Source organism: Centruroides vittatus, unplaced genomic scaffold (genome assembly GCF_030686945.1).
Source record: "Centruroides vittatus isolate TY-2023 unplaced genomic scaffold, ASM3068694v2 contig_401, whole genome shotgun sequence".
NCBI classification, from domain to species: domain Eukaryota; kingdom Metazoa; phylum Arthropoda; class Arachnida; order Scorpiones; family Buthidae; genus Centruroides; species Centruroides vittatus.
In genome coordinates this window covers 1834421-1859009 of record NW_027122216.1, presented here as the reverse complement: position 1 = coordinate 1859009, position 24589 = coordinate 1834421, and the positions used below count along the sequence as shown (strand labels likewise).

Below are 24589 nucleotides of genomic sequence, written 5' to 3'. Positions count from 1 at the left end.
GCTTTCTTTCTTACCCGGAGTCAATTGTTACATTGATGATATCTTTTTGGATGTTTGGTCGGAAGACCCGTCTATACAAGATTGTACGACAATCGTTGTTGTGTTAAGATACAATCATCGAAAGGAATCTTTTTTTCTTCTTTTTTAGAGAAATGAGAACACTTTTCGAGTGCTATTCTGGAAAATGGTCTTCTTCGATTCGATAAAAGATCACCTTTTGTTATATGTGCAGCCGTTTCGTGTGCAATTGGACGCGAATGTGCCATAGTGTAATATTTTTACCCTTTGTCTTTCTGTTGTTTTCTTTTTTGAATTAAGATTCTGAGTTCAGATTTTCAAGCTTACACATGATACTCCCTGACTTTATGCATAGGAAAAAAATCTTAATTTTCCTTTTTATTTATGAAATTTCTGAAATATTTAAGTTTAAAGCTATAGAAAGTCGAGAAAATTTAACAATTATTTCAGTACATTTACAATTTCAAGAAATGATTTATCCATATTATAATTAAAATTCCTACTAAAAGTCGAAACGTATACTTTAATTTTTCTCAGAATATAGTAAACTATTATATATTTTTAATACATTTGTACAAGATGTACTAATGACTTCAATTTAACAATTGACGTCATTAGTACACTTTCTCGTAATAAAAAGCAGTGTAAAAACGTACACCAATCTAACAAAACGGGTGCGGGTGTAACACAGAGAAATAATTTTTCTTAAGCAAACTTTACATTAAAAAATTCTTAAAAATATATAAATTACATTTAAAATTAAAGGCAATGAATATATTTAACACTTAAATGCTTAATAATCCTATTATTTGCGATTTAGAAGCAAAGCTAAATCCGTTGAATTAAATCAGGACGATTTACTTTTATTGGAACTTCCTCTTAAGCGTTTATTAAAAATAATCGTTCCAGAGAAGTTAAAAAAAGTGTGAACAAGTAGTGAAGCTAATTATCGATGGGAGTAATCGTTAGAAACAACTCTGATTAACGTTTCGCCAGCTGTGACCATTGTTTTAGTTTAAACTCTAAATTAACCACAATTAGTCAAGAGCATTAATCAAGTTAAAAATCTTCAATCTTCAACGTTTCTAAATGATCCTAATCAATTTTAAAGGATTAATATTTAAGAAAAAATTATATAAATTTTTTAAAAATAATTACCGAAACACAAATCTAACAACGACTCTCTTTTTATTATTATTTAATCCATAAAAAAACTAGAAGATTATAAATTTATCAACCTTTTCCTTACTCTACGGGCGAGAAAAAAAATAATGGATAAATTTTTAATAAATTCTTTAAAGAATAATGATTTTTTTCTTATAGTTGATCACTTTTTCAAAGAATGGACGTTTCTTAACACAAAAACTCTGAAGTTTCATTGATATTGTCAGAATTACCAGCTTCTTCAGATTTGTTGCTTTGGTGGTACATTGTTGATGAGTATCCTGGTACACAGCAGTTTTTCCTTTTTCCATCTCTATTCTGACAGAGTCAATTATTAAAGAATCAGAAGCAAAAACTGTTTTCTTTTGTACGGATGTGTGTTGTCAATAGTAAAAGTGAAATGTCTTGGCCATGAGAGAATTCTTATATGATTTTTTCCATCTTCTCTGCACTTATACGGATCTTTCTTCCTCTTTTTCTTTTGATGTCTTTGTTATGAAAGGTGCTTTTACAAGATGAGAAGCTGTCATGTGTGATTCGTTTCTCGCTATGACTAAATATAAGTTGAAGCGGCTCTTCTGAAGAGAGACAACCTCTTACGTGTCATATTCGTGTACAAACTGCTGCTTCAAGTCATTTCCACATGATTTTGTGCGAGTAAAACTTTTCTCGATTATTTCTTTTTATAGATTTCTTAAATAAACATTTTAAAATCGGTAAACTTAACTTTAGTATAATAAAAATGTACTTACTTTCTCTGTATTGAAGGACATTGTGGTGCTTTTCGTATATTCCAACACAACGATAACATCGTTCCCGGCTAGAAAATAGAAATTTGATATTATAATTAGGAAAATATTCTTTAATTTAATGATTTTGTTTGTTTAAAACATTAAATCACGCTATTGTTTCATTGAAAAATCAGATTTATATTAATTAAGAATAGGCAACTAGTTATACAAATTTTACACTCTTGAAATAATTAATTTAACTGGAATATTATTTAAATTTACTTATAAAATTTAATTAAATTTTTAATTTATATATTTATAAATTGATTTTTATACTTAAAAGTTAAAATTTTATTTAAAATAAACAAAAATGTAATGCGAAGAGATAAAGAAAAGTGTACAGAAGTAATTCACAATTTCACATTTTGTTATTCATTTAATGCTTATTTTTTCTCTTCTGGTTTATAAATTTATCTTCTCATTATAAAAAGTAAACATATAAACGTCTCAATAAATCCTTTTTCTTTAAAATAAATGTAAATAAATTTTATTTACCAGAAATGTATTTAATCCGCAAACAGGAAGCTAGAACACGACATTTGAGGAAGTTAGAAAGGGGAAAAAACCTTTCAGTTTTTAGGTAATTTTCACGTAAACGATAAAAGTAACATCATCATCATCAGTTGTTTTAATTTAATCAGCAAGATTTAAGGAAACAAAGTGAGCCGACATCACGGATAAATCATTCCATCCTTTCACAATACAAATGGATACAATAAACAATCAACACAATCAAAATTTCGGTATAGTACACACATCATCAAATTTCCTTCATTATCGCGTGCGATATGTTGAAAATATCGATATGATGTACAATGCATCCCAAACTTTCCTAATTGCTAGCCATTATAGAAAAGGTCATTTAAAAGGCGGATAAAATCCGAATGTTCGCTCTAACGACTTGAGGTCAATAGAGACTGGTGAGAAATTGCGCTGTTCGCTAGATTAAACGGGGGTTCAAGCTACACTTGAGGTAAGAGCAGCACTCCACATTGCTATTTACAATACCTGTCATTTATTGGACTTTTAGAGGAAAGTTCATTAAGATAATTAATGTCGTAACTCATGCGGTAAAGCCAGTTTAGTTCTTTTTCTTCGGGATGTGCAGCATCCACTTTTCTAATCCTAGTCGATTCTAACATGCACGCTGCTGCACGCTTCATTAAAGAGTATCCCATGTCTACTTTATATAACGTATACTGTTTGTACTTAAAGTTTATTTAAATGCTTTCGAGGTATTTAAAGTAAGAGTTGGAGCTTTTAGAGAAAAAGTATCGCTCGATCCGTTTTCTTGATTGGTTTGCCTCTTTTGCATCATTTTTCTTAGGCCGGGATTAAAATGATGCACATTCGTCTCTTAATGCTGCTATTTTTATTTTTTGAAAGCAGTTGCCGCATTGTTTTAAGTAGTAAAATCCGTTAAAATTAAACAGCGGGTTTATGAAGGAAACAACACAATTTTATTTTCTAAAACTTCAATATTTAAACAAACGTCATTTTGATTTATGACTTCCTTTACAAATCTCTCGCTTTTATACTTCAGATAAATGCTTTATTATATACAAAACAATTCATAAAGTCTTCCGAAATGATTTTTACCCGGAAAATTAATTGTATTACATAAATTAATCGTTTAAATTCCTAAATATTAAGAAGAAAATCTGTAAATAGTAATTGATCCTTTAAATATCACTTGCCGAATAAACCATATATTTCTGTAAAAAAGTATGGTTATCATTAAAAAGTATTTTAACAGTTATTTTATTGCTTTGAACTACATAATAAATTTTTATCGCGTTGTGGCAGAAAATCCAGATAAATAGAAAGAAGCAAGGAGAATGATGATAAACCGCATCTTTGGAGTGGCACGATGTAGCAATTCTCTGGTCAACAAATATGAGAGATCAATCATTTATGAAATGGTCATTCTATCAAAAATGAATAGAAACGAATACCTTAATAAATAGTTTGTTTGCTTTCTTCGATAACTAATGTTGTTGATCAACTCTTTACTAAATGCTTATTTTTTACGTTAAAGTTTATTTTTATTTTTATTTAATATAATGTAAAACTACTCACGCAAATTACTCTGTTCAATTTCGCAGAATTTATACCTTTAACTTCATTTTTTTTCCATTTAATTTTGCGAATATTTTAAAATAACTTTCAAATAAATTAACAACTTGATACGTGTCACATTTATTAAATCAGAAACAGTAAAATTTTTAAAATTAATAAGAAAATTAAATTGTTTATGATCTATTTTCTGATAATATTTCGCTTAATTAATTTGCTTTAAGATGAAAATATTTGATTAATCTTATTATTTTCTAACGAAATTGGCTAAGAGAATCAATTCTTTCTGATCTCTTATACAAGGTTGGATTTGAATTTGTTAAGGTTTCAAGATAAACTAAGAGGACCTTTCTTCCGAATAATAATAAATTTAAAATATCTAAACTGCTGCTTACTCATCTTACATATAAATTTAGACTTGCTCTTATATAATCGTAAGATAAAATAAAATAAAAATGATCTATTAATCACTATTTCCTAAACGAATTTCGGCTAAAAATTTAATTCTTCTTGATCTCTTGTGAAAGATCAGATTTAAACCTTTTGAACTCTTAAGCTGTAATATACGAGGCCCTTTCCTCTATTAAATAATAATAAATTTAAAGCCTTAAGCTGTAGCTAAAAACATCCATATTGTTATTACTCATAAGATAAAAAAAATGTTTTAATTATTTTATTTTTTTCATAAAATTAAGTAAAAGATTTAATTCTTCCTGACTCTTTCTATATAAGTCTATACACACCTATACATTTCTGGATGAGAAAATAAATTGTAACCTTTATTTAATAAAATAAATTCTAAAAATAAAAATATTTTACTTAAAAAAAAACAACATTTTAAATAAATAAATATTAAAGTAAATATATTTTTATATAAAGTTTGATTTATTTTTGTTTTCTTAATTAAAGATTCTGTTTGATTCATAATAAATAAATACATTGAATTATTTACCATTTTTTTTTTAAATAGAATTAAATAACAATTTTTTATGCAAATTATTAATCGTTTTATTCTAAACATTAAAGTAAAATTATTCAAATTATCTGAATAATTATTTTAATAAAGTATTACAAAATATATAAAACAGATAGTAGATGTATTATACTTTATATATATATATATAATTTTCTTAAGAAAATAATATAAAATTTTTTATTAAAAATAATATATCTTTTGAATATAAAATTGTTTCATAACTCAGTTTTAAATTTTATTTTATTTTTTAAGAAAAAAATTATTTGTAAAAACTTCATAAAATTGTAAAAGGAAAGAAAAAAACTTTATATCAAAAATAAAATATTAAAAAAAATACAGAAATTTAATAAGAAAGAATAAAATACATTTTTCTATAAAGTACACGCAAGAAAATAAAAATAAGAAAAATATTGAGTTTTTTTTATTATTTTTATTTTTATTTTTTTATATTCTTAAATCTCGAATTTTAAAAATAATCATTTTTTTTTTCTTTCTTTCTTTCTTTTTATTTTTACAATATCCGGAATAAATAAAGATTGGTTTATTTGTAAACATAATTTATTAAAAATTAATTATTCAGCATTCTTTCTTTATTATTTTTCTCTATTTCTAAAGAAAATAATTGGATAGAAAATTCTATTCTACATCGTTAAAATTCATAAACAATTCCTACAAGTTTAGAACTTCTCCTTTTTATGTGTGTGTATGCATATGTATAAAATTTCTAATAATAAATCAATCTTTTCAATTTAAAAAAATGTGTGTTTACGTTTAATAATTTTTTCGTATAAGAAATGTAAATTTTTTTATTAATAAAAAAAATTGATTTATTATTAAATTAAAAAAGAAATTATAAAATTAATTTTTTTTAAATTTTAAATAATTATAAGTATTTCTCGAATTTTGTCTACAGGGTGGCCAAAAAATTCGATTAACTGAGCTCCGTTTTAGGCGTGTTTTTCGAGTAAAGTTGTGAATATAAGTCGTAAATTTAATTTAGAAAAATGTATTTTTCTATTTAAAAATTGATAAAAACAAGAAAATATGTTTAAGTATTCAAGCAACATCAATTATCAATTTAATCTTTCGAATGATTAACTGATTTTTAAACCACCCTATATAATGTATATATATACACATAAACACAATAAACTCGTAAATTAAATTTAGAACTACGTGCCTTTTAACAAAATACAGCAAGAAAAACTAAATTTTGTAAAGTTTGCAAGCATAAGAAACAATTTACAATTGTTTAAGTGACTTTTTGGCTGTCAAAGGTTTAAATTAAAATGTCTGTTATTTATCTTTGAATAATTTAGCGTAAGGAAATAAAACGATAAATAACTATAATAATTAACAATATTATTTAAAAATTGTTTATTTTGTTGAGTTGCATATAAAATATCAACTAATTAGTTAATGTAAGTTCATATTTTGTATTTTTATCTCATGAAAAATGATCGAAAAAAGCTCTTGTTAAGGGTGTTCTGTTACTTTTCCTTTAAACAAGGAAAGTAAATACTGTAATAATAAACTGAATATTAGAAAAATTGTCAATCTCTCATTTTCTTGAGTATTCTATATAAAAACTCAATTTTACATAAAATATTTTTTAAAAAATTAGATGAAATTTTTATTAATTTATAAAATATTCTTTCGTTAATTAATTAATTAATTATTATCATTATTATTTAGTATAAAATACACATCCTCTATATAAAGTACAGCAAAAATAATTAACATTTTAAAATGACTAAAAACTTATTTTAAAATTTAATAATTAAAATAATTAATTTATTAACTGAATTATCAGTTTTTTTAAAAAAATTTTTATATTTAAATGATTTTTTTTAAATAAGTCTTTATTATAATAAAATAATTTAAAGAACTATTAAATATTATTAAAAGTTATTTAAATTTTCTTTAAAATATATAAATTATATGCTCATATTTATCTAATTATTAGAAAATCATTTATTTTATGCTCAATTTTCATTAGAAAATGATTATTATTATATAAACTAATGCTTAAATTTAATTAATAAATAAAAGAATTGAATAATCTATAATACAATTAATTGAAATTTAAAAAAATAAAAATAAAAGGATAATTTAACATTTATCGTTTTATTTTCCGCTACTTTAAAAAATAAAATTAATTCTTGAGTTATAAAATAGAATAAAATAAAGGATAAACGTAAGAGATTTATTTCGATTAATAATAAATATAAATTAAAAAATTGTTTAATGAAAAACCGATTAATCTTAATACTTTAATATTCTGTCGTAAATTTTTACGAATAAATTTTAATTTCCTATCAACAACAACTATATTAAAATGAATGTTGCTAAGTATGAGAAAATAATTAAATATAAGTTTAAGGAGGTTTAAGTTATCGATGGAAGGGGGAAAAAACAGAAGTTACAACAAATTATTAATTACAAATCCGATTAATTGCATTTAATTAAGATTTGAGAAACGAAGAATTAAAAATGTGTAAACGAAAGAAAGAAAGAAGAAAGCAATTTCTAATCAGAGTGAAGCGAAACAAAGGATCATCATATCTCAACTAATCAATATGATTGTAAGACTAAACATAATCCGTTTAATCTGGGAATTATCTCTAGATCCTACTATACATCTACACACATGCCATGTCACACTCGACTAATTAATTTCTAACCTTATTCTCCACCCATTTTCCCTCACGATTATTAGAAAGGTAGTTGACTTTTATAAAGAGAAATATAGGACAGAGGACACTCAATAGATTCTTTCTCTCTTTTCTACCCTTCGTTTTTTTTTCTTCTATTCATTCATGTTCCGTTTTATGTCACGGAGAGATCATAGAAGCAAAAAAAGGGGGAAAAAAGATTGAAAACAGCTGGTGTGTATCACGCACGATAACTTACGATCGACTGTTTCCTTCTGACCTGATTATTGATAGCAGGCTTTATCACCATTGTAGAATAGTTTTAAATTTGATAGATGGATCTTTTTAAAATTATTAGCTTTATTTTTTTTTTATTTTTATTTTTTATTTTCTAAAGGTTAACGCATGAGGCAACTACTCCTGCTCCTGTAAATGACACTTCATCCAGTAGTTTTCTGTCGAGAGGAAAAACACCCGCGCAGGGGTAAATGTATTTTTTTCCCGACTACCATATTTCCCTCCCTCAAAATATTTTCCGAGCGAAGTGATAGAAAAAATACAAAGCCTCTTCTCCTCTTTTTGCGGTTGTAACAGGAAACTATCTGCAGCTTTTTTTCTTAAGAGGGAGGGAGAAAGAGGGAAAAAGCATTAAAGAAAATATCATATATCTAATAATATATAAATGGTGAATGAATGAATAATAAAAATTATAAGGGGAGAGTTGAGAAAGCAATGAAAAGTCTTTTTTGCTTATAATAAATGTTGCTGTGTAGAAGATAATTCAAGAAATTTAAGATCTTTAGAAACGTTTTCCACTGTTCTAAGCTTCAATAAGACAATTAACACATTTATATATATATATATATATTCAATTCTTAATGATTTGTTATCTCTGACTCATTTTTACCATAAAATTAAATTAATTTTCTATTGTAATTTATACATGAATTAAACATGAATATAATTAAGCGTGAAAATATTTCAAAATTTATTATTTAGAATTAATTTTGAATGGAAGAGACGGAATTTTATATTGAATAATTTCGCAAGTTAAATCACTTTCGTTCTGCCTGAAACTATTTTCTTTGACTGTTTTCTCGAAAGAAAATATAGAAGTTGGATAGACAAAGTAAAGACATTTATTTACTACACGTAGTCTCTTGGGATTTTTTTTTCTTATGTACCAAGGGTTTAAATGTCAAAAGGTGTCAAGTGGAATTAACATCATTGTAAAGAAAAATAAACGATCGAATTCGAACCCGTTGTTTATTATTCTCTAAAGATTTTTTTTTACTCCAAACGCAAAATTAAGCAATAAAATGTTACTTTTAATTATAAAGTGCCAGAGTGCACTTAAATAATCACTGGAAGCTAAAATTGTAGAGTGATTTTTGTTAGTAGAAGAAGGACTAGAGTCTACAGTTAAAGACAAATATGCCCAGAGCAATAACAAAGTGCAGCATTTCTCTCTCTGGCTCTCTTGTGATTCGACTCTAACGCCTTCAATTAGGTACAAACCTCTCATGACACATCATTCAATATTACAACAGCATTTATTGGCCATGGTGTAGTAGCATTTTATAAATAACTTGCCAAATTCCCTTTGGCGCAGAGATCATTGACTTTTGAATTTTATTAAAAATAATATTTTTAACTTAAAATATGACCTTAACAATTATATTTAAACTATTTATATATAAATAAAGTTGTTAAACTTAACATTTCGGAATGGAAACGATAGAATTCTTTCTTCTACAGTTACAATATCATTAAAAGAGAGGAACGATCTATCTAGAGATGCGATGAGAAAGATAAGTCATTCGTATATAACGATGCGTATGTACAGTACATAATACATGATAAATTATTAAATATATTATGAAAATTAAAGAAAAATATTGATCAAAGAGGCAACTCCCAATTTGCCTCATTAGAGAACGTGTTTCCACACCACGTGACCATAACTAAACCTTATTAGTATTCAATTCTGAAGGAAGTAAATTCAATAGACGTCTAGACAGTCTCTTCGGAAGCATAAACTTATTCTATTTACTTTTCCCGATATGATTTTTTAGCGAAGAAAATAATAATATATTTTCCTCGTAATAAACTTCGTTTGACATTGCATAATTTATATCTGTTTTGAAAACCAAGTTCCTTTTTTTTCGATTCTCTTTAACAAATTATATTTTATGATTTTGTAGAGATGAAATAAAGATAAGGGAAACATAGTCGTAAAATTTCTCCGAGTTAATTTACGTAAAAAATATGAAAAATGTATTTGTTTAAAGCGTAGAAAGTGCCTAATTTATAAATTAAAATGTTTATAGTCCAAAGATATGAAGAAAAATTATAATATATAGTCAAGAACAGGGTTTGATTTACATATAATTTAGTGCCTTAAGCTACAATGATCTAGTTTAAGACTTCGAATTTAAATTTATTATTATCTAGTAGAGAGAGGGCCTCTTATATACAGTAGAGCGTCGGTAAGTGGAATGGCCGGAAAGTGGAACGATTTTCAGTCGGACTGTGTCGTGCTGAATCGAATGTTTTTGATACTAAATTTACTTCTAAAGTATAATTTTCATGTTTTTTATATTCTTTAATATATTTATTTTGTTTGTACAAAATGCAGAAATAATTTTTAACGATACGATAGCCTCGATGATTATTATAAAAATTTTCGTTAGGCTTAAAATCGACGAAAATTCAACACGAAAGCGACACCGCAACGGAGAAAAATTTGAACATCGGACGAGGTTAATGTATTTTTTCGTACAAAGTCGGAAACTGGAACAAATCATTAACTGGAAGGACCCCAGTCTCCAATTGGTTCCACTTATCGACGCTCTACTGTATTACAACTTAAGGCCTCAACCAGTATAAATCCAGCTCTAACCAAATTAATGAAGTAATTTATGTGTTGCAGAGAAGTGAATGTAATTAACTGATATCAATATCGTATATTAGTTATAAAGTATCACAGTGTTAAAGACAATAGTTACGTGATAGAAAATATGGTTTATCACTAGAATGATCGTTTTTAATGTTATAGAAATAGATAAAAATCTGGAAAAAAGTCTAAATTTCTGACAAACGCCCATTATAGTTTATTTATCTACAAAATTCGGATGCTAATTAATCATGAATCATTACAACATTTATTATAAATGAAGCCGTCCTATAATTCTGTTTCCTGATTGTAAATCAATACAATACAAGAGGGTTGGTGACATGCACAATGGACATCGTCCATAAGGCCTTTTACAGTTAGTGCTGTTGTGTAAGCATAATAAATCCAACATTGTCCTATTAGAGGAACACAAACAATGGAAAACTTTCATCAAAAGCATATAGTTTGCCATTACAACTTATTATGTCATCGGTTCTGCAAGTCGCATGCATTTTATCTATGATATATTGTGCGTAATATCCTTGATATATCATATAAATTGTATCATGCTTACTATCTTTTAATAATTAATAAACGAAAATCAAATAAAGAGATAACTGAGATTTAGTAAACATTTGCATGTCAAAATCTGATTTTAATATAATATTAAAAGAAAATGAAGAATTTAAAATAATTTTACTTATTTAAAACAACAAACTAGTCTCTATAATTGCTAAAAATGACCCAAATATGGCAAAAAATTACCCCAAAATTCCCCCCCAAAAAAGAAACAAAATAAAATTACTCCAGAAACTGTAAGAAAGAAAGTATTTTTCTATAAACTAATTTGTAAATTTTCATATAAATTAGCAATTCTGTGGACTACTTAAACTTTTATTATCAAAAATACAACTTTAAGTAATAAAATTTTAGTACATCCATTTAAGTTTACACTTAATTTAAAAAAAAAAAAAAATTCGGATAATAATAACTATTATTATCATCTAAAATAAGACTATTTATTATAGAAGAATTTATATACTTTTTTCTTTTTTTTCTCTGGAAATTGTTAAACAAAAGTGTGGCAATTAAATTTTCGGTTATGATCCCATTGAGTCTCTTCATTATAATGCAAGAAAATTGACTCTTTTAGTTAAAAAAAAAGAAAAGAAAAGAAAGAGCATGCAAATTAGCATCCCCTTTTCTCTCATAAACCTTGTTTGCAATATGTTTTTAGCGATGCTACAAAGAATTGGTTATATTTTTCAGAGAAAAGGGCGTTTCCTCTCTCTCTTTCTCTGGGTTACAAGGAATAAAGGAAATTGTTATGTAAATGTTATACGGATGACAAAACTGATATAAACAGTCACTTCTATACTTTTTCTTCACTTCTTTCTTTCTTTTTTTTAAACTTAGGAGTCATTAGCAGTTTCTCTTTTAGTTTTAATGTTGTCGTAATCGCTTGCAGCATCAAAGAAGAGAGTAAACGGGATTTGCTTTTGTATTATCTTCTTTAGAATATTTTTAAATTGTTGTAGGATATTAATTAGCATAATACTTTCTTTATTCTAAAGTTCTTCGAGTAATTGCAATTCTCTTCAATATTCATAATTGCTCACTTGAAGAAGTGTAAAAATGTCATTCGCTTTGACGCCAAATTTTACGCTCTTAAAGTCTCAATAGAGATTGAAACAGACTTACGTCTTGTATATTTTTGAAAAAAAACATGCTTTTGTTTCTATTAAAAATTATTTGAAACCACTTTAAATTGGTTTTTTTCAAAAAATAAATTGTCCGCGTGGGTAGAGGATATAAATCAACTTGTTTTTTTTAAATATTTACATTACTTAAGCACTTGGAAGCTTTTATGGAGACTTCTCCATTAATAAGATTATCCTTTAATCTTTCTATATGCCTTACATAATAGGCAACTGTCAATATCTGTATCTAGATATAATATTCTTCTTTATTCCATTAGTTTCTCTTTTGCTTATTTCTTTCTTAATGCAACAATCAAAATTATTCGTGTTTTTTTTTTGTTTTTAATAGATTTAATATTGTCTCTATTGTAACACATATAAATAATTAATTTTTTAATATAATGAAAAATTAATTTATTATAAGACAAATAAACATTGGCGTTTTCACAATTGTTCTTTTCATACCAAAAAAAAATGCAAGATTATACAGCGAAGTTGACCTTTTTCTTCAGGGTTTTCCTCCTAAACGTGTAAAAAATATTATATATATATATATATAAGTGTATACATAAACATATATTTTATATATTTAGGTGAAAGAGAAGATCGACTTCAATGAGTAATCTTGTATTTATATGGTGTGAGGAGGACAATTGTGATTTGTGTCGTCTAATTATTTGAATATTTTTGTCAATCTTTATCCCGAATTTTATTTTATACAAATAAATAATCAACTTTAAAACTTTTTATATAATTTTATGTTTCAATTAGCAATTTAAAACGAAACTATCCTGCTAAATTCGTCGATTGTCGGTCCGTAAAATACTTCAGAAACTAAGAGTGTTGTCTGTAGTATTCATTTTTTTTCGTTTGTATATCTATTCAATAACCTTTCTTCAAGATTTCTTCAAAATTAGTGTGTTATAAATGTTATAATAGCAAAAAAATAATTCGTATTATTAAGTCTTACATACATTAAACGGAAAACATATGTGATAATTGATTTACTTATTATTCATGTAACATAGAGACCTTATATATATATATATTTGTTTAAGAGTCATATATACTTAATAATCCTTAATAAAATATTAATATTCTTAAATAACTAAAGCTCAATTTTGTTAATTGCTTCAATGCTTTGTTAACTACTAAGATATATAAGTATCTAATTACTCTTCAATTAATAATTTTTTTTGCATAAATAACGTAAATATAATCTACAAATATTCGTATTATGATAATTGAACTGATCAGTATTTCAATATATCTAACTCAAACTATATTAATTATTAATTCACGCGATAATAAACTGACTAAATTTAAGCCAATTAGTAACTAAAACACGTCAGTTAGAGTCATTACTATAAATATATATAACATAGTTATATATAGTAGATTTGCTATTTAGATAAATTATCTTTTCTATCGACCAAAGCAAACAACAGCATCAGATAAATGGAGTTACTTACTCTTCAAAATTAATCTCTAAGGAAAGGAAAAAAACAACATTACTCATTTATTTTTTTCCCTAAAGAGATATTTCTTATTAAATTATGACTTTAAATTATGTATTTTTTAAAGGAAAAAAATGTTTATAAAGTAATATAAAACTGAAAATTTGAAGATTCCATTCATACGACGACGCTTCTGGAAAGGAAGAAGAAGAAGGAGAAGAAAGAGAATCGAACTTTACTTCTACTTCACAAAAGCTGACGATGTCGATTTTGAAAGAAATATATGACAGCAATAAAAATTCGCTTCTGGACCTGGATACGAATTCATATCTTCCAAAAGTTGTATAATCTTTTTGCCATGTGATTCGCTTATAAAATCATTGGTGATGAGAGAAGAGTGATGCGGATGCTGTGGAAAAACTACGTTCCTACGACGTTACGAATTAATTTAAATACTGATAAAGGAAAGAAAAACTTATAAATATAACACAGATTTAAATATAAAAATATTTACTGAACGGGTATAAATAGCAAATTATTTACAGATGCTTCTATGGGAGGAACATTTAAGTAAATTTATTCGCTAATTTAGAAGTGTGAGAGACGATTTCAATATGTTCCTTCCATCTTAAGTAATCAAGGAAAGGTCGCCTAATTGACTATATAAACCTAATCAACTTTATTACTTCATTAAAATTCATAACTTCTATCGTTCTTTAGTATTACTCTAAGGCAAAAACTTAACTAAGTTGAAGTGATCAGGTGCAATTTCTTAAACTTGGGTGGAGTTTTTATAAACGTAAAAGTAATAAAAATAATGATTTAAATTTTGAAAAATCTTTCTTTATATATATATAATTTTTTAAAAAAATGTATTCAGTCATTTCAAATGGTGAAAACTTCTTCAATAATGAATGAGAAATGTGTTGGTCAGAGTTTTGCTCTTTTCTTCTTCTTCTTCTTTCTTGACTGAATTGCGATGAAGGACTAATAGAGGAATGTAAGGTGGAAGGACGTGTTTGGAATCGAAATTGCTTTACGTTTGTATAGTAGCAAAAGTATTTTTGCTTCCTTACTTTATTTACTAAACGAAAATTGTATGTTTATACTTTCTTAAACGACCCATGATTGAACGTTACTTCGGTTATTATATATAAAAGAAACTGTTTCCATTCTCTTTTTTTATAATAAAATTATTTTATTTTAAAATCTTTAAGCTTTTTTCATAAATTTTTATTCTATTTTTTAAATATATTTAATAACTGTTTATATATTATATTTTTATGATATTTAAGCTCTAAAATTACTATTTAAACTTTTAAAGACTGGCTCATTGAATTCCCCCAAGTAGTAAGCCTATTAATAATGCAAGCCTATTCTCTAAGCTGTTCTATAGAGTAAAAGACAGTAAATATCAATAATTAAATATATAAAATTAATAATTAGGAGTACTTTTTTATTATTTGTAAAGATTTATTTAAAGATATTTTACGCAACAGTATGATTATTTAAACTTTAAATATTGAATAGATTGATTAATGGACATAAAGAAATAGTATAAAGTTGATTAAACACGATAAATATTTGATTGTGTTGTGTAGCATTATTATGATTCATTTAAAATTTATCATAAAGAGAGAATGTAAGACAGAAAATGCACGGTAGAAGCAATATAAAATGCAGAAAAAAATTGTTTTTTAAACATGAAAAACGTTATTCATTAACGGTTATTTACTTTCTAGAACAGTTGCTTTTCTTTTTTTTTGTTTTTTAGTTTCCATTACAAAATTTACGAACCTTTTCCCCATTTGAAAACTAAAACTTTGAGTAACGTCACTCAAGCGATGATCATTAAAAGTATTTTTTCTTAGTCTTTTTGATAAAAATTCCTATACTTTTTCCTTCTACCGCAACAATTTCTTTCTCTCATAGTAATTACTTTTTTGGTTTGTGCTACTGTAGTAATAGCCGAATGGTGGGCTTAAGACTATTAATGACAGTCATTAGAATTCTCCCCAAAGGATTTGCTTCTACTGGGTGATGTAATGAAGATGTGACGCCGAATCGTAGAGCGCGTGCTCGTCGACCTCCCCCGGGGATGGACACAGAGTTTTAATTTACTTGTCAAGGTTGACGCGACCAAATCCCCCCACTAGAAACGTGGCTCGTGTGTAATCTGTTGCACACGGACCCAGACACACAGTCAACCTTACGTATTGTTCTACCTTATAACTGTAAAAAAGTTCGATCGGGTCGAATCCGGAGAGGCTTCTTTGCTTACTCTTCTTTTGAGTGTTTATCTAGAATGTATTTTCAATTTCAACGCGCCACTGACCGAAATGGGTTCGAGAGCTTCTCTCTTTCTTCCTGACAGTTGCCTGAATGGTGTCCACTGTTTTTCTACCTGTTTTTTAGGCGAAAATCCGACAAATCTGAATTTTTTCAACTCATTTTCCGGTGCCAGTTCCTTGGCAGAAGAAAAGGAAAAAAAAATGCACAAGTTTCTTTCTCCTCTTTTCTTTTTTACTTTTTTTGCCGATGCTGTAATAAACCGGTTTCTTGTTTCTTTCTTCTTCTAAAGAAATTCGTTTTTTAAATTCCGCGAGAAAAAAGAAAAATCGGATTTTTGAAATAATATAAACGTGGTTAAACACGAGAAATATTCGATTTTATGTACCGTACGACTCGTTTAAAATTTATCGTTAACAAAGATTATAAAACAAACGAGCAATTATTTATTGTGACATCGTCACAATGCCGCGCTGCAATTTTTAATTATATTTTTAATTTATTTAATTTAAAATATATGCTCTCTACTTCAAATTAGTAGTCTTGCCTCCTATACAACATACTTTTCCTGATAGAAACAGAGTCGTGGGGATCATCTATGTAATTCCATTATAGGAGAAATTTTTGAATTAAAATTATGTGACTTTCAATCTAGACCAGAAGTTCGTATATGATTAATCGGAGTCCCCTGCCCCTAATCTTTCCATATATGGTCTCCACTTTTATCTATCTAATATCATTCTCGAGATTAAGGAAGGACAGACCCTAGACGGACGACAGCGGGAATTTATAATCTACAATTTTTTCAAAAAATGCCTTGCAGAAACAATAGAAAATGACGAAAAAACGTATTTTAAATATCAAAAACGTTACAAATTAACTGCAATTTAATCCTAGAACTTTTTTTTTTCATTTTTACTACAATCCGTTTCCCTATTTGAGAAGATAATTTTACTCGGAATATTTCAATATTCTTCTAGAAAATTTGTTTTCTGGAAGAATACGTAAACATCTCGTTTTAATTTCGAACATTTAATTTATTTTCTAAAATCATTTACAATGATTTATTGCATAGACTTTATATTATGTTCTAAACTGGAGTTATCTCCTTCCTTAATATTTATCGCTTCCTTAAACATTTTTTATTATTATTTTTTTTACTTGGAAAGCATAAACTATTTTGAAAAACGTTATTTTCTACTTTCTATTTCCTTAGTAGTATCAGTCAATTTCCTGAATTATGTCCTCAAGCTGCCGAGTTACTTTTATAATATTTATCATACTTACAACCTCTGACATTATTATTTTAAAAGTTTTCTCGAGCTCAACTTTCATTTATTTATTTAAAAAATATATTTAATTTTTCATTAATTAATTATTACATAAACTTATATTTAATCTTGTCTATAATTAATTATAAATTTTTATTAATTATTTGAATGCTTAATAATGATTGTTTATACAGTTTTTTATAAAAACACTGTAATTATTAGCTTAATAATAGATCTTAATACTGTTTGATCGCATTTATTATATCACTAACTTCGATTTATTGAACTAATTTCGTTCCTTACATCTAAATATAGCTCTTGTCTGCTAGAGTACATATAGATTATCTTATAACTCTAATATCATTGTAGGCAGGTTATTTTATTGTTATACGTAGCAAATTGTGTGATTATTTAAATACAGACAAAAGTATTCTATTAATCCGTCTCTTTAATTTTGTATAGATGAAGTTGTGCCAAATATAGAATAATAATAATAGAGAAATTTTGTATTTGTAACCTAAAGCAAACTTATAAATTGAGAGAATAAATTCTTCTCATAATTCGAAGTTAAAGAATGAAAGAATTAATTAAACTAGATACAATTAATGAAAGAAGAGTGCCGATGATGATAAATGCTAATAATAAAGAATGGCTACCAAAAATTTGTCAAAGTTTTAAAAATTTGAGGTGTGTCCGAAGAGTAGAGGCAATTTGCTTTGCAGACGAAATATTAAAGACAAGTTAGCAATGAATGAAGGTAATTTGAGATAACGACTGTAATTTCCGTAGGGTGGTGCTTGCGATTTGTGTGTTCTAATGATAAATTAACAAATAAAAAAAAGTGTTAATGTTGCCCAAATGAGAATTTTTCGCATCATCGGTTTACCCACCTGATTAATTTGACAATTGAAATATGTTGTAGCTTTACTTATTTAATTCCTCCTCTTACGTATCTTTGCCTTTTCATCCGTCTTGCTTTATATTATCGAATAGAAAAATACGAATATCTTTTAAACAGAAGATAAACGAGAACGAGATGCGTATAAATATTCATTTATAATGCATAATTTTATTATTATTTTCGGTATCTGACATTAAAAATTGAACAAAAATGAATGTCAGTGCTTTATCTCTGCCTAAGAAGAGTCATTTTAGTTTTAAACTATCTTTCTTCTACGTTTTCTAAGAAGAAAAAAGCGGAGTAAATCGAATTTCGGGAGTATACGCTATCTCCACGAAGCACAATTGCAAAGATCTTAAACCACTTGTGGAAGATAAATTAAAAGATGGTTTGTAAACCCCCTTGTATTCTGCTATATCATCATTCATGAAAGATGCTAGTAACCGTATAAGCTTATGTATTTAAGTACAAAGCAGAGGAAACGCTCTTTATCATTCATCGGACTTAGCCCAACCGATTGATTGGGCCACTTTAATCCTAGAATGCGAGTGAATAGATAGAGAGAAGCCAGGATGGATGTCGAGACGTTGTAGACAAATGCGCACACCTGCCATTGCTGATCTTCTTCTTTTTTGAAGGTAAGAAAAGCAGGCAGAAGAGCCTCATCAATGTATAATAACAACGAGAGACAGCAGTGTCGAGAGAGAATGGTGTTGTCGCGGCAAATGAGTGTGTGGAATGTGACGGGATCAGAGACTGTCATGGGATGTCCCCATCTGCCAAAATGGATCAATACCCTACATTCACTCAAAGGCATCGGGAGCCTGTGCTTCCTTAAAGAGTAGAGTAATTCTGCGTGACGTCACGAGATAGATTACAAGGTAATGAAGTTGGGCAGCAACGAATTTTGGCAATATGACGTCAGAGGGTGGCGAAATAACGAGCGGTGTAAGCGGAGTTGACACGAGCCAAGGCTCGAGAAGAGGTGATTATCTTAAACGTGATAGAGTAGCTAAGTTACATTCCTAAATATGATGCGAGGGGAACGAATGCGGTGACGTCACAATGCCATGTAGGAGGAAGCGTTAATGAGTAACGGGAAGACAATGAATAAAATATTAATTATCGCAGGTTAAACAGAGGAAAAAAGCTAGAAATGTGAAGCTATGCGTTACACTACTTCTTTATAATAAATTTTATGTACAATCACTAGAAGAACATCATAGAAAAAGGAATTACATACATTTTGCCATGAACTAATTAACATTGTCATAAGCGCTACAGTAATTATTTCAATCAGCGTTAGAAAATTCCAACTTATTTATAAAGAAATATATTATAAAAGTCATTTTTTTAAGTTAAACATCATCAGATTTTCGAAATTAATTTTATAATCAGTTATAATCTTAGATGATGCACGGCAGTCGTAAATATCCGACTCTATTCAAAGCATTATCCTCATAGATAAAAAAGTTATACAATTCAATGACAGCTACTATATTTTACTGCGTGAATGGTATAAAAAGAGCTGGTTATCACTTGAATTTTATGTAAATGAGATTCTATTTCAGAATTTATAGAACGTTCTTTGATAGTTATGATACTTAAAGAAGAAGGAAGAGTCGAAAATTGAACAGAGGAAAGAAAATATCCATTTCGATCTATAATAAATATTCAAGAGTTAATCTTAAAATTGAATTATCGTTTCTAAAGTGTTCATTCTTACTTAAAACACGCTACGATTCCTAGATTTTGCAAATATATCTTTAAGTTTGCAATATATTTTAAGTTATAGCGTGTAAATCATGTGATTATACTTAAATAAAATCAATTAAATTGCCTATATTTTTAAATGGAAAGGTTTTATGAATGTCACTTGGTTTATTTAAGAGATTAGAATGGGTAAGTTGTTTAATGGATAAAGGGATTACGAAGAAGAATCCTTGATTCCCTTCCATTTACAGGGAGCGGGAAGAGGAGGAGCAGAAAGAAATGAAGGATCAATTTAAAAGTGGAGAAGGGTCTTTGTAGAACGAAGGATCACATTTAAAGAGAAGGATAGGAAGAATTCGTTGTTGTGAAGATTCTTTTAAAAAAGAGATAAGGATCTCTGAAAAATAAGTTTAAAAGTGGAAGAGAAATTCTTGAGAAAGAGGGGAAAGAGAGTGGATTCATTAAAAGAAAAGAAAATTACTCCAAAAGAGAGAGGTAGATCTATTTAAAGAAAAGAGAATAGAACATGGACCTTCACCATTTATAAAGAACTTCAGAGAACCCAAAAGAGGTAATTTCCAGGAGCCTTTTACGTTAATTTACTCTACGATTGAAGGACTTCATCTACTTGCTAGTGCTGTGCTGTTCTGTACTGCCCCATTCTTAATTTGAAGTGAGAGAATTAAGTTTAAGGTTGTGTTGATTCATGTCACTTAAGAAACTTTTATAACTAGTTATGTAAATACATAGAAATTTAATCTCGAGGATATATTAGCCACCACGTGGAAAGTTTAAAATCTAATAATTTTGTTGAATAAAAAGAATAAAAATAAATATTTGTTTCATTTTCGATGTTAATATATTGTTTTTCTTGTAAATAATTATAACAGAAAATGTACAGTAAGTAAAATATAGAAGATTTTTGATAGAAAGTAAAGATTTTAGAGATAAATTACCGGAAGAATTGAAATTTTGCATTGAGGATTTATGGAAGGAAATGGCAATAAAGGGGTTACTGCTATGGAAAGATATGATAGTGAAGAGGATAAAGCTAGAAAGATTTGTGAAAAGAAATGGTAGAGAAGGAAATGATACTATAGGGATATGGTCAGAGGAATGGTAGTGAATGCGATTGTTAGGTAGGGATTTGTGGAAATGATAGCACCGTAGGGACTTCAGAAAATGCAAAAGAAAAGTAGTTCTCTGCTATGATGTAAGTAACGTTAAATTAATGATGATAAGGTAGATCAATGAATCAAAACTATACATGAAAAAAACACTCGAAAGCATTTTAACTACTGAAACAAAATCAAAAACGTGAAACACTTACTTATTTGCTTATTAATTGTTTTTTTTTAATTTATATAATATTGGACTTTATAAAAAAAATCAGGAGTATACTTCATAATCCTTCCTATTTTTTTCTTTTATTCCTTCTTTTATAAATTAAAAACAAAGCATTATTCATGTTAACAGCGAAAAAAATAATATAAATTCATATTACATAGTTATAAATCTTCTGTAAATACATTGATTTACCATTTGTAAAGAAGTTTCGATTCAATTATTTACAAACTCGGATCTTTTTTAGTTACGTTGACACGATCCGAGTTATAGAATACACGCAAACTTCCTACCATCGGTCTAATTATATTTATGAAGAGTCAAAACAATAAATAATATAATTTTATCTGTAATAAAATATCTCGTGAAAGATAACGAATAAGGTTTTTACTACTGAAATAATATGATATTTCCTTAGGTGAATATTTGAAAATATCAGCAAATTTCTTCCTCTTAAAAACCCATTTCTAGACATTTTTTTGCGGTGGTTTTTTGTTTCTGCAGATTGGTGCGAAATTTCTTTGTAGTTTTTATTTAATTTTTAAAGAAACTTTGATTTCAAAAATTGCAAAAATTATTTAATTTTAATTTTTTTTAATAAACTAAAATTTGCATTATATCACTATAAAACTGTCTCTCTACTTATATAATAAGATTAAATTTATAGGATTAATTGAATTAATCACTCGTAAAATGAATTTAAAATGTTATTTTAGATATTAAAAAGGATTTTTAGCAATAATTCATTTTTATTTTAGTAAAACAAAAATACTTTTTAAAGATTTTCAAACAGTTTTATATTTATATCATCTTAAATATCTCCATGTGCAGTACTGTAAAGACCATATTTAACATTAATATTTAAGGTAAACTGAATAATTCATTAATAAAATTGAATGAAAATATTCATTTTACAGTTTTAAAGTACTTTTTTTATCAGAAATTTTACTTAATTTTAAGAAAATAACCTTTATTTAAAGTTTATAAATGGCTTTATAACTTATCATTTTAAACGTATCTACGTGTATATTTAACATTAAGGAAAATCCAATGTTTCCTTAGTAATATTGAATAAAAAAAAAATTACAAATTTTAAATTTTAAAAAGCTTTTATTTATCATAAATAATTCTATTTAATTTCTAAAAACAGAGTTAAATATTATGATTAACTATAATTAAGGTATTAAACTTGTCAAAATATCAAGAGGTTCTCGCGTGTTATAACTATTCATATAAAAAGAATGAAAAAAAATCAATAATATCTCAATTGAGAAATGTAATATACCACTTTATAATCATTTTTAAAGTGGAAAATCTTGTAAATTATAAATTTAAAATCGACATTTTACTGGAATAAAAACAAAAATCATTCCCTTTATATTTATTTTATCATTGATCATACTTGAAACAATTAAAAAATAATAGAGTAGATATCGAGAAACATAGAAATTACATTGTTTAAAAAATAAACTAAAATAACATCATCTACTCTTTCAATACTTTATTCGTGGATAGAGAAGAAACGAAATTATTGTACAATCCTACTCAATTTAAGTAAATATCATGTAAGAATGTGATTCCTATCAATTCTTTCCTTTCTCATTTACTAAAATATATATTTTTCTTCTTTAATAATAACAAAACTCAATGATTTATAAAGAAAAAAAATAAAGGAATGTGTAATTTTTCTGCAGCAAATAAATGATCCACATTTATCTGATATATTTTTTTTCACTTTATAAATATAGAATTTAATTTATGAGGCTTTACGATTTAATATATGATTCATAAATGATCTTTTTGTTAACATGTTAATGAGAAATTAGATAATATTCGATTTTAATGAGTGGAAAAATAAAGAATTATGTAAATCATCAGTAATCCTGACAGGAAAGTATCATTAGATCACGACTAGAAGTAAATCATTTCTTTCTTATGTTAATTATATAAAAATTACTTTATTAAATTTATCAAATTCTTTCATTCTTTTCTAAATTAAAAATTGTAAAAATTTTTAATTTAAAATGTTAATATTTTGTCAAAAATGAGGAAGAAAATTACTTTGAAAGTAGGGAACATGATTGATCTTATCATTTGAAAAATGTTAATTATTAATAATTTTATATTAAAATCTTTATGAAGAAACGATAAAATACGCTTTTTAAAATGTATTTTTAAAAGTAAATTGTAAATTTTTATGGAGAAGAATTTTTCCTCTCTTCATCCTTTCGAAACTCTTCCCGCATCTTCATCTTCTTTTTAAGATTAGATTTTGAAAAGATGCGAAAATATAAATAATGAAAAAGTAAATATATATAATTTCTCGAGATGATTAATAGTAATAGCTTAAATTATTTGTATTATTAATGAATTATTAGTTAATAAATATTTTATTCAATTAATTAACTGATTCAAAACTGCGATGTTATTGAAATCGTTAAAATTCTTCTGTATTATTCGAGTAAAATTTATAAATAACTTCGTTGATTTATATGGAAATTTATATAAATATCTCGAATTCAAAGTAGTATAGTGTTATTATTATTTTAGAATAGTTATATCAAGAATATAAAGAAGCATTTTTGAAAAATAAATTGTCATATTAGTTAAATACTTCGAAAATTTGATCAAAAATACTCGCAAACTTTACGATTTAAATCACAAATATTAGTTTAATACTGTTAAGTGAAACGTTTTTAGGATTGAAAACAACTTTATAAAGTGGAGAACGACATTTATTAATTGAAAATTATCAAACGAAGCGAAGAGAAATTCTCATATATTCGTACGATGATACTAAGATATCGAACTATTATCTAGATACACGTAGCGGAAGTGACGTCCCAGTCACGTATATCGAAACCGGAAGTACAACAACAAAGTCCCGGATGAAAAGCAGTTACCACAAACGACAGGATGTCATCAATCTTGTCAGAACGATAACTAATGTGCCCTCCTTTCGTCTCCCCCCTCTTCATTGATGGTGTCGGCGAATTAAGTAAATAACTTTGGTTTCCGAAGTCGCGGCTTCACTCAATTACTGGACCTCATCAGCGATGCTGGACTTCTAAACGGTTCTGGTCATCTCTTTGCATCTCTCGCTCTCCTGGATACACTTATCTGTAACTGCTTAATTACTCTAAGCCCGCCACATTAGTTTACCTGTGTAATGTCGTACCATTACCATAACAATGGTTGGTGTACACTACTTGGATTTATGTATGATTTAATTTGCTAACTATACCAGGTTTTATTTTAATTTTAACCACAGCAGTAGCCACTAAGAATGTAGGAATTTATTTACAGATTTGTTACATTTCCTCTTCTCTATTAAGAGAA

The 24589-nt window shown here is 26.9% G+C and overlaps 1 protein-coding gene across 2 annotated transcripts in view; it reads right to left on the bottom strand.

Moving 5' to 3' along the window:
- LOC136976539 (uncharacterized) overlaps window positions 1-24589 on the bottom strand; it is a 103342-nt gene that overhangs the window by 32578 nt on the left and 46175 nt on the right. For both annotated transcript variants that reach the window (XM_067271848.1, XM_067271849.1), the window contains one exon: window positions 1935-2002. In XM_067271848.1, the coding sequence (XP_067127949.1) occupies window positions 1935-2002 (68 nt within the window). The remainder of the gene's footprint in view (window positions 1-1934; window positions 2003-24589) is intronic.